Here is a 12,588-nt window from a genome sequence, read left to right as displayed (position 1 = left end):
CACCAGCTTCAAAGGTGATAACTACACTGGAGGGGATAACTCAGATCTACCCCATTTCAAGAGACACCATAGAAAGTAAAGTGGATGGTGGAACCATTGGCAGGAACATTAGAATGACTGTGTGTTTCTTAGGGAAGGTTTTAATGACCTTCTGTATGTGACGTTTTTGTATTGACAGTTCTTGTCCTATAAATGTTCAGGAACAAGCCTGAGAATTGGTATATGCAAATTACTTTGTATGAATTACTTTATATCTGAGTTGTTGAACTTCAGATTGGACTACAATATGGTCTTGTTATCTCTGAGACAAATATAAACAGCCTGAAGAAAGTATTACAATTATTGCTAAGCATTCAATGCAACTTCTAGAAAGGCAAAGAATTTTTTGTAATTCTGCTTCTAAAAGGTAAGTAGAGGTGGTGAAATTGAGTAGGGGGTTGGGTACGTGTTTTATCCTGAACATTAAGATTAAAATCTTGTCCTGGCCAACATCACTGGAATTTTAGCTATCGACTTCTGAAGACCTGGGATTTATCCTATTTATTCTCTGTTTGGGACACTTACATAAAGTGCACATTTTCAGAGAAGTCTATAGCTCTGATAGACAATAAAACAGAAACAATTTCCTTGCACTTTCTTTCTCGGTTGTTTTCTATGAGCTACTGCTATCATACTCCCTTCATTTGGGATACAAATTGGGTCTGTGTGCACATATGGAAAAAATAGCAAGAGTTGAATGTGAAATAAAGTAGGGTTTATGCATCTGTTTTTATAGCTGTAATAAATAACAAGTATAATTGCTAAAGGAATGTATAAAACATGCTATTATGTTCTTCTTTTTAAAAACAGTGGCTGCTCAGATTTCATTACTGACCTCATCTTCAGAAGACATTTAACATGCTCAGTAATTAGACCAGCCGTGCTGAGTGGCTTCATCCTTTTCCTCTGTTTCCAATACAATGTGATGGGGAGAAGCAGTTTAACCCTGTCACCAGGGTATGAGTGCTGGTGTTTGACTGGACTAATCAAATCTGGCAGACAATTTTAATCACAATTATTCACTTCAGAAAATGATTTGTTGTGAGAAATGAAGGTGGTAGCCTAATATCCCAATATATTGGGATTTATGAAAAGATAGATAAAAACAAACAAACGAACAAAAAAACACTCCTGATATACCAGTGCTTTCAATCACTTCTGTTTTACATACATGTAAGCCAGCTCTCTTCCAGTAGTAATTGCTGTATTGATTAATCATACATTTTGTCTTCTCTTTAAATTTTTCTTCAGAGCCAGTTGTCCACCATGGGTCTAAATTTCCATTTTTGTCATATTTCCGACCTAAAGAAAGAAAGAAAAAGAATGAAAAAATGAAAGAATGAAAGAAAGGAAGGAAGAAAGGAAGAAAGAGAGACCAGAGGAAAAGCAAAACAAAACAATAACAAAACAATAGCAAAATGAAACAAACAACCCATAATTTTCCAGTTTGGGAATCGAGCACTTCTACAGAAGTTAGAGGTAAATGTACTCATAGAAGTGTGTGAAAAAAATGCTTAATATCAGCAGACAAAATCTTTACCTCAGTCAACTCAGTAGTAAAAAGCTCACATTCAACTATGTAATGTAAGAGAGATACAAGCTTTCTTGTGAATATAATTGTATTTTTTCATCCTCAGCCTATATCTCTTTGATTCTTTTAACCTGGTGACAACTAATTTATTACTTGACAAGAAAAAAAATATCTGTGTCATAGAAACTTCTGAAGTTTACTTTTTTTTTTTTTTTGTCTTGGAGCAAAACTAGAACATTAGAACTACATTCATATAAACAAGGAAAATATGTATGTCCCATTTCCCAGGCTGGTATTTTAAGCAATGGAGACCAGACCACAACGCCTTGGCCAGGTTCTTACCTTCCCATTATAGAACTGAAAACAGCTTTAGGGAATTTGACACCTTGAACAAGACAGCACACTTCAATTTTCTTCACGCAATTCAGCATTATTAAGAAAAAAACAATAAAAGAGCTAAAGTACACACACATCATCTTTCTAATCTGTCAACTGTAAGGAAAATAAAAGTTATCAACATACAGACAAACACTCACCATTATTATCAAATCCATGAGTAAACTCATGGCCAACAATTACTCCTATAGCACCATAGCTTAGTGACCTGTAACACAAAGAAGCAGTTTTCTCAGAAAGTGTCTACACAAAAAAATCAAAGAACAGAAGACAGAAGATCAAACAGATTTGTACCTCAAGAGAGATCGTCATTAAAATTGGGAGGGGTTGGGGGGGGGATGGGACAAAAAATCGTAAGGTACAATTTTGACTTAAGGTTGTTGAAAGTCTGAAGGTTAAATCCTTACTTGTTTAAAAACAGTCTTCAATATAAAATTTCAAAAAGCATTGTTGTGGCTCACTCTTTTAACCAAATAATTTATTAGTATCATCTGAGCTCCAGAATGTCTCCTGCAGCTGATTGTATTATGTGTATTTTAACCAAGAAAAGGAAAAAGTTATAGATTGTATTATTCTCTTATAGTCATGAAAAAAGCATAGATCAAAGGCTGCAGTGGGCTTCTGTTATGCAAGGTCCAATCATTCTTCACTGGCATGCAACAAACAGACTTGCAAATGACTCTATAATGCAAAGCATTTAATAGATCTCCTTTCAGTTTTCAAAGTAAAGGTCAGACAATTTCCTTGCACCTGCACAGGGATAGGGCATGAACTGCAGTCACTAAATGCACTGGAGAACCAGAATAGACAGAAATATTTTGTATTCTTGGTTCACAATAAATGACATTTTCCTTGTTATATGTGAATAAACACGCATCTGGGAGAAATAGGGATGAAAGGTTCAGTATGAACAGTGGTATAGTGGGGGGGGGGGGGGGGGTGTGATAGGGGGAAGTTATCTGCTAAAATCATCTTTCATTTTTTACGTTGTTCCTTGTGATTTTAATTATTTCCGTTATTGAGATGCCATATTTCAAAGTAGCTGAGACTATTTTCAACCGATTGTATTGAAACAGGAGAAAGGCTGAGTGTTTTGAAGTAACATGTTATTACTGGACCTAATGATCCATAGCACACTAATTGCTCATCTCAGTCATGCCCAAAAATTATGATATGATTTAATTCCCCCTTCTCCCATGGCAATTCTTCACTTTGGATTTCTTTTTTTTCTTTTTTTTTTTTCCTGAAAAGTAATTTACATGTGATAAAATCTTCCCTATTGCTTTTTATTTTCCTTCTTTTTTTCTTTTTTTTCCCCACTACTATTGCAAACCTTCATTAAAAGATGTTGGTTAAAATTATACATTTCTGCAATGAAAATATCGCCCTTTTGTGTGACAAATTTCAAATCTTGTGTAACACATATTGATATTTATCCGTACTTAATGTACTATATTAGACTTGTTTTCCACATCTGAAGAAAAGTGGTTACACAGGACCTTTTAAAGAATAACATGCAACTTACAAAGAGTTCAAGAAGAACCAATGAGACCTATTACTAAATGCATCTTATTAATGATAGGTAGCAGAGAAAACAGGCTGGTTCCCAGGCATACCCAGGTCTTTCCCCAGCTCCCAAATATGGCGGAAAGTTTGGGATTAAATTTGTCCTTTCCTTCTATGAATCCCATTCGGTATTTTGTCCTGCTCAACAACAGCTTTGCCAGAAATGCTCCCAGGTCTGCTCATGCTCTTCACTTTTGGGACACAGCTAGACACATGTGGAGAGGATTAGATCAAGCCCAACAAGTACCATATTGGAGAAAAATGTTCTGGGACTGGGGAGGCTCTGAGGACAGCAAGGAAGCTACTGACTCAGCCTGATGTCTCTATTTCAATAAATCTGGCACTGAAGACTCATAACTATGAATAATGGCATTTGGATGGTATTTTATTTCATGTACTGAGATGTAAAGTGACAACTTAACTTCCCTTTATGCAAATAGATGCAGCTGTTTTATAGTGGTTATGCTGGAACTGGACACTAGATCTGCACTAAATGTTAAATATTCGCTAAATCAGTTTTCCATCAAGTGCTGATGATTTTTTGATGATTTTTCTGTTCCAGTGCCATGTACTGTTTCTTTTAAGCAAACAGAAAACAGATCCAGAATATTTCAAGGACAAAAGCAATCTGTTGTCTGATATAAAACAGCTACATTTGTTTACTAAATTTCATTTTGATACGTACTCAAGCAAAACCAATTTAAGCTAAGGTAACCTTTAAAGAAGAGAAATGAGCAAAGAACAAATCTTTGAAAGAACCATAATTTTATCACTATGGCAGAAGGTCAGGGCACGGAGAAACCTCTTCAGCAAGTAAAGCTGGAAAATGATCTGTAATAACCACAGCAGAAAGTAAGTTCTCCTTAACCAGAAAGGACTTTTCTGTATCCCCAGTTACCACTCAGAAAGTCACGTGGCTAGGGAGAATTCTTTTTGAATGCAAATTCATTCGTTCTTAAATTGAATGCATCTCTCTACACATACTGCCAAATTTCTTGTTTACAGGGACACATCCAGACTGGAAGATGGCAAACCAAAAACGTTTTAAAAGTTTGATTTTATTTTTTCACAAGTATTTATTAAGGACATGTTTCACTTGTAATTGACTTTCTCTAAGTACAAAATAACTTTCAGAAACTGGTGTCAGAGACTTTTCCTGGTCTGAATCTGTCTTAAAATAGAAAGATATTGGACTGCATAGAAGCAGTCATCTTTCAAAATTAAATATCTGTGACCCATAATTGCTCTTCCTTGTCTATAGTAGCACGTAAGCCTTCTCAGACAATCACTCTTGCACATAGAGGTATTCTCATGCACCTCAACAAACAGACCCACTGTTAACCTTAGATTTTAGCAGGAAAAAAAAAAAAAAAAAAGATAATAGATGGCTTCTCAGTCTTTTCTGTTGAAGGAGTGTTGGTCAGCTGATTTACAACTGCTTTTAATACCTGCCATATGCACATTGCTGCATCTGCATACTATAGCATTGAACCACTTCCACTAAAGTGCACTTAATTAGCAATTCCTGGGAAAAATCAGTCATCAGTTTAAGACAACAGCAACACGCATACTGCTCCCCAGGGTAAGAAAAGTTACCACACAAAGCAGCAGTTTTCAGATTTTTTTATTATTATTATTATTATTTTTTTTACTATTTCAACCCAAAGGTTGAGCTTTCCCTACACAGTGACAAGACAGTATTACTGTGAAATACTTGTTGGCTATCTTTAGCAGTATAGCCTGTTTTCTCTATGCCCTCTTCTTTGCCTGTATGTATTTTTCATGTAAGTAACACCGTTACTTTCTATTCCTTGCTTTCACGTGTAAGAGGTTCCCCCGATGCAGTACCTACCTAGGATACTCTGTTCCCCAAAAGAAAGGCTTTTGCAGTTCTCCTGCTGGGAATCCTGTAATAGCAAAAGAATGACAATTGTCATCAATACATCAATATAGCTGAATTGCAAAGTAAGTCAAAAGGCCCAACAGTCACCTTTTTTGTTTAGTTTTAGAAGATTTTGCTAGGCAAGCTTTACCTCAGGTGGTATTTTCAGAATACGATGGAGAGGATCTTTGAGAAGTGGAGATCTCTCTCTTTCAGGAGCCCAATGAAAACAAGATGCTGCATTGCAAGAACTTCTCCATGGCTATATGTGCATATATGTGTGTTTGTGCATTTGTTCCCATGAATAAACAGCTAGCATTTCTCATGATAAAGAAGAAAACTATTTGATTGCTTTCAGATGTGTTGACGGATCAACAGAGTATTTACAGTCAAAGACCAACAAGAATTATGAAATTGTTGGTTTAGTGAAGCTTCAGTACAGCAAAAGACATATGAAAGTGATATAACGTAAACCCAATTATAGTCTGTGAAATCAAAGGTAAAGGAAGATACTTAGGCACTTCAGTGAAGGAGAGCTGTAGACAGTCCAGGCTGTAGAGCCAGTCTAGCTACAGGAATTACCTGGCTGCTTCTGGTAAACTAACAAGTAGCCAAAACACACCATCATTGTAGACACTGCAGTGAGTGGTGATCTACTACCTTACACAAAGGAGCCAAAATAGTTCCTTCATCAAAGTCACAGGTCTATTTCTAATTCGTGGATGAAATTTCACTGCTATGATTCTGAAGACAATGGAGCAAACCATGTTAACAGTTTAACAACCCAAATAGTTGTCAAATAAAACAGACACCTATACCCAAAGTTTTCAAATGCTGTTGAAAACTGTAGTTCGTCTGGGTCCAAATGCAGATTTTGATGCCTGACATGAAGAATTCTTATTTACAAAGAATGGGCTTATATCCACTTTGAATGTTACCCCAGAGGAAATGGTCAACTGATGATTCACTTGCTTTCCCAGGAATCTCTGCTTCAGCTTACAAGGATCACTGCAAGAAATCACCCGGCTACTCAGATCAAAACAAACAAACAAAAGATGTATTCACTCAATTTTGACCATCTTCAGTTTTTCATTGACATAGATTTTCCAATAATTTTTCAGGCAAAATTTCTCCTTTCCTTCCAAAGTCATTAAATACAATATCCTGAGGGTAATTCACATCAAATGATATAGCAAGTGTTATGTCCTCCTGACTGCTTTTTTTTTCACTATTCTACCCTGGCTGCCTTGACTACCTATTTGCAATTAGCTTAACAAAAAGTATGCTTTTCAAACTTATTTTCTGAGTACTTTTTTCTCTTACTTGTGCAGATGCTGTTTTGTCCTTTCAAGCATGTTATCAACTGCTTTCCTGTTGCTACAAAACACAATTGTACCAATGTCAAGGACAAAGCTTTCCTGATCTAATTCTCTTTACCTCCCAGCACACACAGAAAAGTGTTGAGTGTTTATGGTGTGTGTTTTTAAACATCTCACAGTAATGGTTCAATGGCACATCCTGTTGAAAATTGTTTGCTAGTACACTAAGTTCTTCCTAAAAAAAGTCTGATAAGTTTAGAGAGGAACAAATCCATCCATTAGCACCTGGTCCAAAATATACAGAGGCTAACAGAATTATCCCAGGACTGGGCTAATTTATGTAAGTAAGTGGCACTCCCCCATTCCACATTACAGCATGCAATGTTCCAGCAGGTTGGTTCACGTGACACCTGAACCTTCAGTGTCCTGCTCACATGCATTTTGTGACTGCTATATGTTGTCATCAACTTTGTGTGCTAAGCACCATAAGGTACTAAGAGTTGGAAATCTATCCTGAACTACATTGCATGCTTCCTTCCAAGTTCAAAAGTTCAGGCACACAGCCGTGTACCTGCTAGCACATTGAGGGGCTATCAAGATCTTGTAAGGAGCAGAAATTGCTTTGCTTATGTGTACACTTCTATAGTGAATTTACACTTGTCTGTGCTCCAATAGAGGTATACATCTGCTTTTTTTCGAGTAAACTAGGTGCAAAGTTTCACTCAGGTTCACCCATCTAAGTAATATAATCTAAAGGTACCTTCATGTGACAGTGCTGAAACAGTCACGTGTGAGTTAAGCCATGAGATAAAGTTACCACTCATGTTATGTGAAAGAATGGGAAGAAGCTCCAACCATGAGTCCATTCAACATGTTGAAAATTATCTTACTCTAAGTCAGGATCCATTTTAGGTAAGACATGCCAAATAATAGAGTTTGTTTAAGGAGTGGTTTCTGCTTGTGCTGTGTGAAACACCTTTGTAGTTCAAATGCACCAAAGCAAGCTTAGGAAGTATTTTCAGGCCAAAGTGAGTCACCTGTGAGACCTGTTTAAGGAAAACTCAGGGAACCCAATAGGGTGTTTTTGTTCAATAAAATTATTATCTAGTTTTAAAAGTGATTCCTGAGAAGTTAATAAAGTGGGGGTGTCCTATCCTCCAGAGATTCATGGTACTAAGTGATAGAGGGTGCTTGTCCAGTATTGCAACAGTACAAGGATACAAGGAACAGTTTTGGAGCTGGCAACACAGGGCATCCCTCTAGAAAATGTCTCCCTAAGGCAAGTGTCAAAAGGATTGTCCTTGGAGGAGACAAGGAAAACAATGTCCTAGACCTAGAATCTCCTTGAAATTATGACATGAGATAGATCACCTGACGGTTTCTTATTCTGTGCTGTTTTGAATCCCCTGAGTTAGGCAATTCCCTTCTGAAGCCTGTTTCTTGCTTGCTTGCTTGGCATATTGCACCTAAAAGAATTAATGACAAAACTCAGCAAGCTCATAGTAGGATGCAGAAGCAATAAATACTAATAAGATTATTTATATGCCACTGGAGTTCAAGCGAGAAAAGCACTGATCTGGAGAAGTAAGTCAGGCAGACTTCAGTTTCACATCTTAAAGAATGGATACAGGCAATGAGTAAGTACTTATAGCTAGCACTTCAACACAAATTTAGCCTTTAGTGCATCTTTACATGCTTGCTCTCTCTACATGGTCCAAGAAGAGGAATATAGGCTTAAAACCTCTCTGTCAGTTATGTGTACAGTTTACTACTAGTGCTGACTTGGAACACAGAAAGAAAACTGTGCTCTCTTATTACAGACCCCCAGAAAAATCCCTCTGCCATAGGTATGATCTGGACTTGCTGAATCTGCCTTGCCTACTTTCTTACATCCTACCTACTTTTGTAGCAACATTACAAGACTGTAACATCATTCTGAGATGGGCACATGCCATAAGAGCACTGGAGATTTGTGGACATCTGAGCTCAAACTATCAGAAAACAGCACTAATACTGTACATCCAAGCATTTTAGAGAAGGCAAGATGGACGAGCTGGATTGTCCTCCAGATGGACTTTGTGCCATTGATCACAACCATTTAAAGCCCAGCAGCCATGATGATAGATAGCCCTTTGAGTCCAGCAGTTCCACCAGTTTTCAGTCCACGTGAATGTCTACTTATCTAGTCCTTACTTCATCAATTTGTGTTTGAGAATATTGTAGGAGAGTGCGGAAAGTCTTGCTCAAATCAAGATAAATGACATGCACAGTTCTCCCTTCATCCCCAAGTAGATGATAGAAGGTCATTGGGTTGGTCAAGAAATGGTTTCCTGGGTCTCTACTTTGAACCCTGTCATATACACAAGGACTGAGGTGAGGCTGACCAGCCTGTAGCTCCCTGGATCCTTCTTGTCCTTCGTGAAGATAGGAGTGACATTTTTTTTCTTCCAGTCCTCAGCAACCTCCCCACAACCTTTCAAAAATAAATAGGAGTGGCCTTGAAATGACATCAGCCATCTTCTTCAACTAATAGGTTTGTCTTATCAGATCATGGACTTGTGTCTGTCCAGTTCTGTTTATATATTCCCTGATCTGCTCTTTCTCCAATGAGGATAGGACTCTTTGCTCCTTTGTCTGTTTTACCAGTAAAGACTGAGGCAAGAAAGGCATTGAGTACCTCAGTCTTTATAGGATCATTTGTCAACAGGTCCCCTGAGCCATTCAGCAGTGTGTCCACATTTTCCCTAAACTTTCTGTTGATGCTGATATACCTGCAGAAACCTTTCTGACAGCCCTTCACATCCTGCACCAGATTCATCTCCAGGTAATTTTCCTAACCCCTATGCCCACACCCTTGGACAGTGACTTTTTGCTGAACTTTCCTCTTGTTTATTTTACTGCTCTAGAACAGAGGAGTATTTCAAACAGTGAAGCACATCTGGCTTACTTTAAATATTTCACTCTGAATATATGCTGATCTTGAAGCTCTGACAGCACTCTTCACCTGCACAGAACTACTTTTAACTGAACTGAAGGCATCTAGCTTCATTTTATCTATTGCATCAATTTTTAGCCTCTCTCCCCAGCAAGATGCTATGAAGTTTGTTGGCGTATATTTCAAGCTTGAAACACTTTTTTTTTTCTTTTTCTTTTAATTTCTTTTCCCTCTTTTTTTTTTCTTTTTTTTCTCTTTTTATTTTTAAAGTGGCTTTTACTGCAATTAATGAATCAATTTACCATCCAATACCGTATGTTATTATACACATTTTGCAGATGAACACCCTGAAACTCAGGGGAATAATGCTACTTTTCCAGAGAGACACAAACAATGACATTTCATCTTATAGTTCACTGTAACTATGCAAAGTAATAATGGATGAAGTAAACTAAAACCAGGTGAGATGCCTCAACATATCATAAGGAAACTTGGAGTTCAAATCTCAATATGAATTCCAATTCTATAGTTCATTTACATTGCATAGTATTTTTAACTAAGACAAGATCTAGTAAAGCCTCATTCAAAGTCAGTGCATTTACCGTTTCCAATAATTAGCTGGTTTGTTTAAAGCAACTTCCGACAGGCTAGTGAATCCAGCATGTAAATAGCAGATGTGGGAGACATCTGTGCTAAGCTATGTGACTTACAGGGTACTCTGCTGATTGTTGTACTGGCTGTCCTCAGATGTTTTTTTTTTAAAAACTGCAAACTGTTTTCAAGTGTCATTGAACCAATTTGTATTTAGAATTTTAAATGGATAAGATATAAACAGAAGACTAATTTCTGGTCAGTAAGCAAAGGATTTTGAGTTCATGTAGGTAATTAAATGTGAAAAATATGAGGATGCTGTTTAGTTATCTATAAACAGCATGAAAGGTGGGATACATTTCTTTAAAATGGCTCTATAGATTTCAAATTTTTTGGATAACTGAATCTCTTCCCAGTGCCATTTGAGATGCCTTTGCATATCCTGTTTGGGACATGCAGTGTCAATCTCAATGGAACAAGGTCTCCTGTCTCCAGGGTCTCAGATCTGCAAGATATGATGACATACTGGATGCTGTAAAGCATCCCAAACAGCTTTGATCTACCTATATGAAGGCAGTTAGGATCACTCTGTCAAAACATTGACTTGAATCCTACATCTTATTACAAGTTCTATCCTGCAGACAATAAGGATGGAAAACATCCATTTTTTAATTATAATTATATGAGGCATTATATGAGGCACAGTAACTGTTTCAGACTGTGCACGAGTACAAAGCATAACTTTCTAAGTCGTAGTGAATACATTCATTAACAGATAAAGAGAAGTGATGGCTTTAAAGCAGAGGACTCAGAAACTTTTGATTCAGTTCTTGGCTCAGTTTCCATTTCACCTTACAAAAGAGGGTCTTTGCTGCTCATGAAACAGACAGAACCTCAGTGGGGCACTGTGAGGAGAAATGCATGAAGGTTTGTGACAAGCAAATGAGTAAGTGTACTGAGGGACTAAGAAACATGTTTTTACAATAAATTTTAATCTTTATTTTCTAAAGGCAACAACTCTCTAGATTCCCCAGATGAAAAGAAAAGCACAGGGAAAAAAATCCTGTTTTAAACATTTCTACATAAGAATGTTAGGAAGAAGAACTAGAAAAATGTGTGTAAGGTTCATGTATCATGTCACCTATAACTGTAAGTAAATAAAAGAGAATACTGGCCATTCGTAAATAGGAAAAAATGAAAATGAGTGCTCACTTAAGAACACTTAAAGCTTACTTAATAACAGGGCTCAGAAAGTATTCAGTCCAAATTTGTTATGTTCATTAACCTCCTGGAAACTAATGGAGCACTTGAAACTACTTCATCAATAACCTTCCAATTAGTCCAGTTCTTAAGGGAAGAGAAAGTGCCGCTACGTGGAGTCCCCTGGTCCTTCCCCGGCCATGGCACCATGTGCTGTTTGCCAGTGCTTGCCTGGCTCCTGACGAGATAAGAGTTCTCCTTTGCAACTCACAGCATCAGCCAGCTGCCAGCATCAATATCTGCATGCCACTTTCTATAAAGATGATACTTACTGCCTAATATGAGCTCTCATCTGTAGTTTTCTCTATGGGTGCTAATTCAAACATAATTTTAAAATTCTATTTTAGATTATATCTTCTTCCTGTAGCATGTAATGAAGCTGTTCTCAAAAGAGCCCTCTTGACTTTCTAGAGAACTGCAGTACAAGCAAAAATGACTTAGAAGAAGCATAGGTATAAACTTACAGAGATAACATCAACAGTAGTTAATTACCCAATACATCTATTCAAGCTCCTACCTCATTGAATGTGTTGCTTATATTTGCCTCAGTTCACTGTAAATCCACTTTTCATTACTGTTCACAACCCACAGATGTTACTCTTTTGACATATTCTAGAGGCAAATATATCGACACTTGGAGAGAAAATTAAACACACCAAATGTCTAATGAGCAGTTCCCTTCTACCCTGCACACATTCAAGGGCCAATATTTTAGTGTTGTAATGAAATAAAACCCTTTCTTGAACAGAATTATGCTAGCATACTTTGTTCATCACTTGTATCTATTTTCATCATGTACTTGTTGGCTGCTCTAGAGCTCATTAAAATAAAGTCTCTTTTGGAAAGTGTTTTTATATTCCAGTGATCATAATTTTAAAAGATGGTATTCATGCTGCTTAGGTTATATGAAGTGTGCTTAGATACATCTGTAGCATCTAAAGACAATGATACCTACCTGTTGTCCTTGTTAAGTACATGTAATTGAACAGAAATTGACTAGCAAATACTAAGAAAAATACAATTAGAAATTAAAAGTGATTAACAACCATTATAAAGATAAATGGTTTTT

The 12,588-nt window shown here is 37.0% G+C and overlaps 1 protein-coding gene across 1 annotated transcript in view; it reads right to left on the bottom strand.

The window, feature by feature from the left end:
- Positions 1-12,588, bottom strand: part of PHEX (phosphate regulating endopeptidase X-linked) — a 102,661-nt gene that overhangs the window by 11,325 nt on the left and 78,748 nt on the right. The window contains exons 16-18 of the mRNA XM_038169196.2: positions 5,385-5,439; positions 2,107-2,174; positions 1,211-1,341 (exon numbers count right to left, since the gene is read on the bottom strand). Of these exons, the coding sequence (XP_038025124.2) occupies positions 1,211-1,341; positions 2,107-2,174; positions 5,385-5,439 (254 nt within the window). The remainder of the gene's footprint in view (positions 1-1,210; positions 1,342-2,106; positions 2,175-5,384; positions 5,440-12,588) is intronic.

Source organism: Anas platyrhynchos, chromosome 1, assembly GCF_047663525.1.
Source record: "Anas platyrhynchos isolate ZD024472 breed Pekin duck chromosome 1, IASCAAS_PekinDuck_T2T, whole genome shotgun sequence".
Taxonomy (NCBI): domain Eukaryota; kingdom Metazoa; phylum Chordata; class Aves; order Anseriformes; family Anatidae; genus Anas; species Anas platyrhynchos.
The sequence above is the reverse complement of the archived record's forward strand: the minus strand, read 5'-3'. Positions and strand labels throughout refer to the sequence as shown.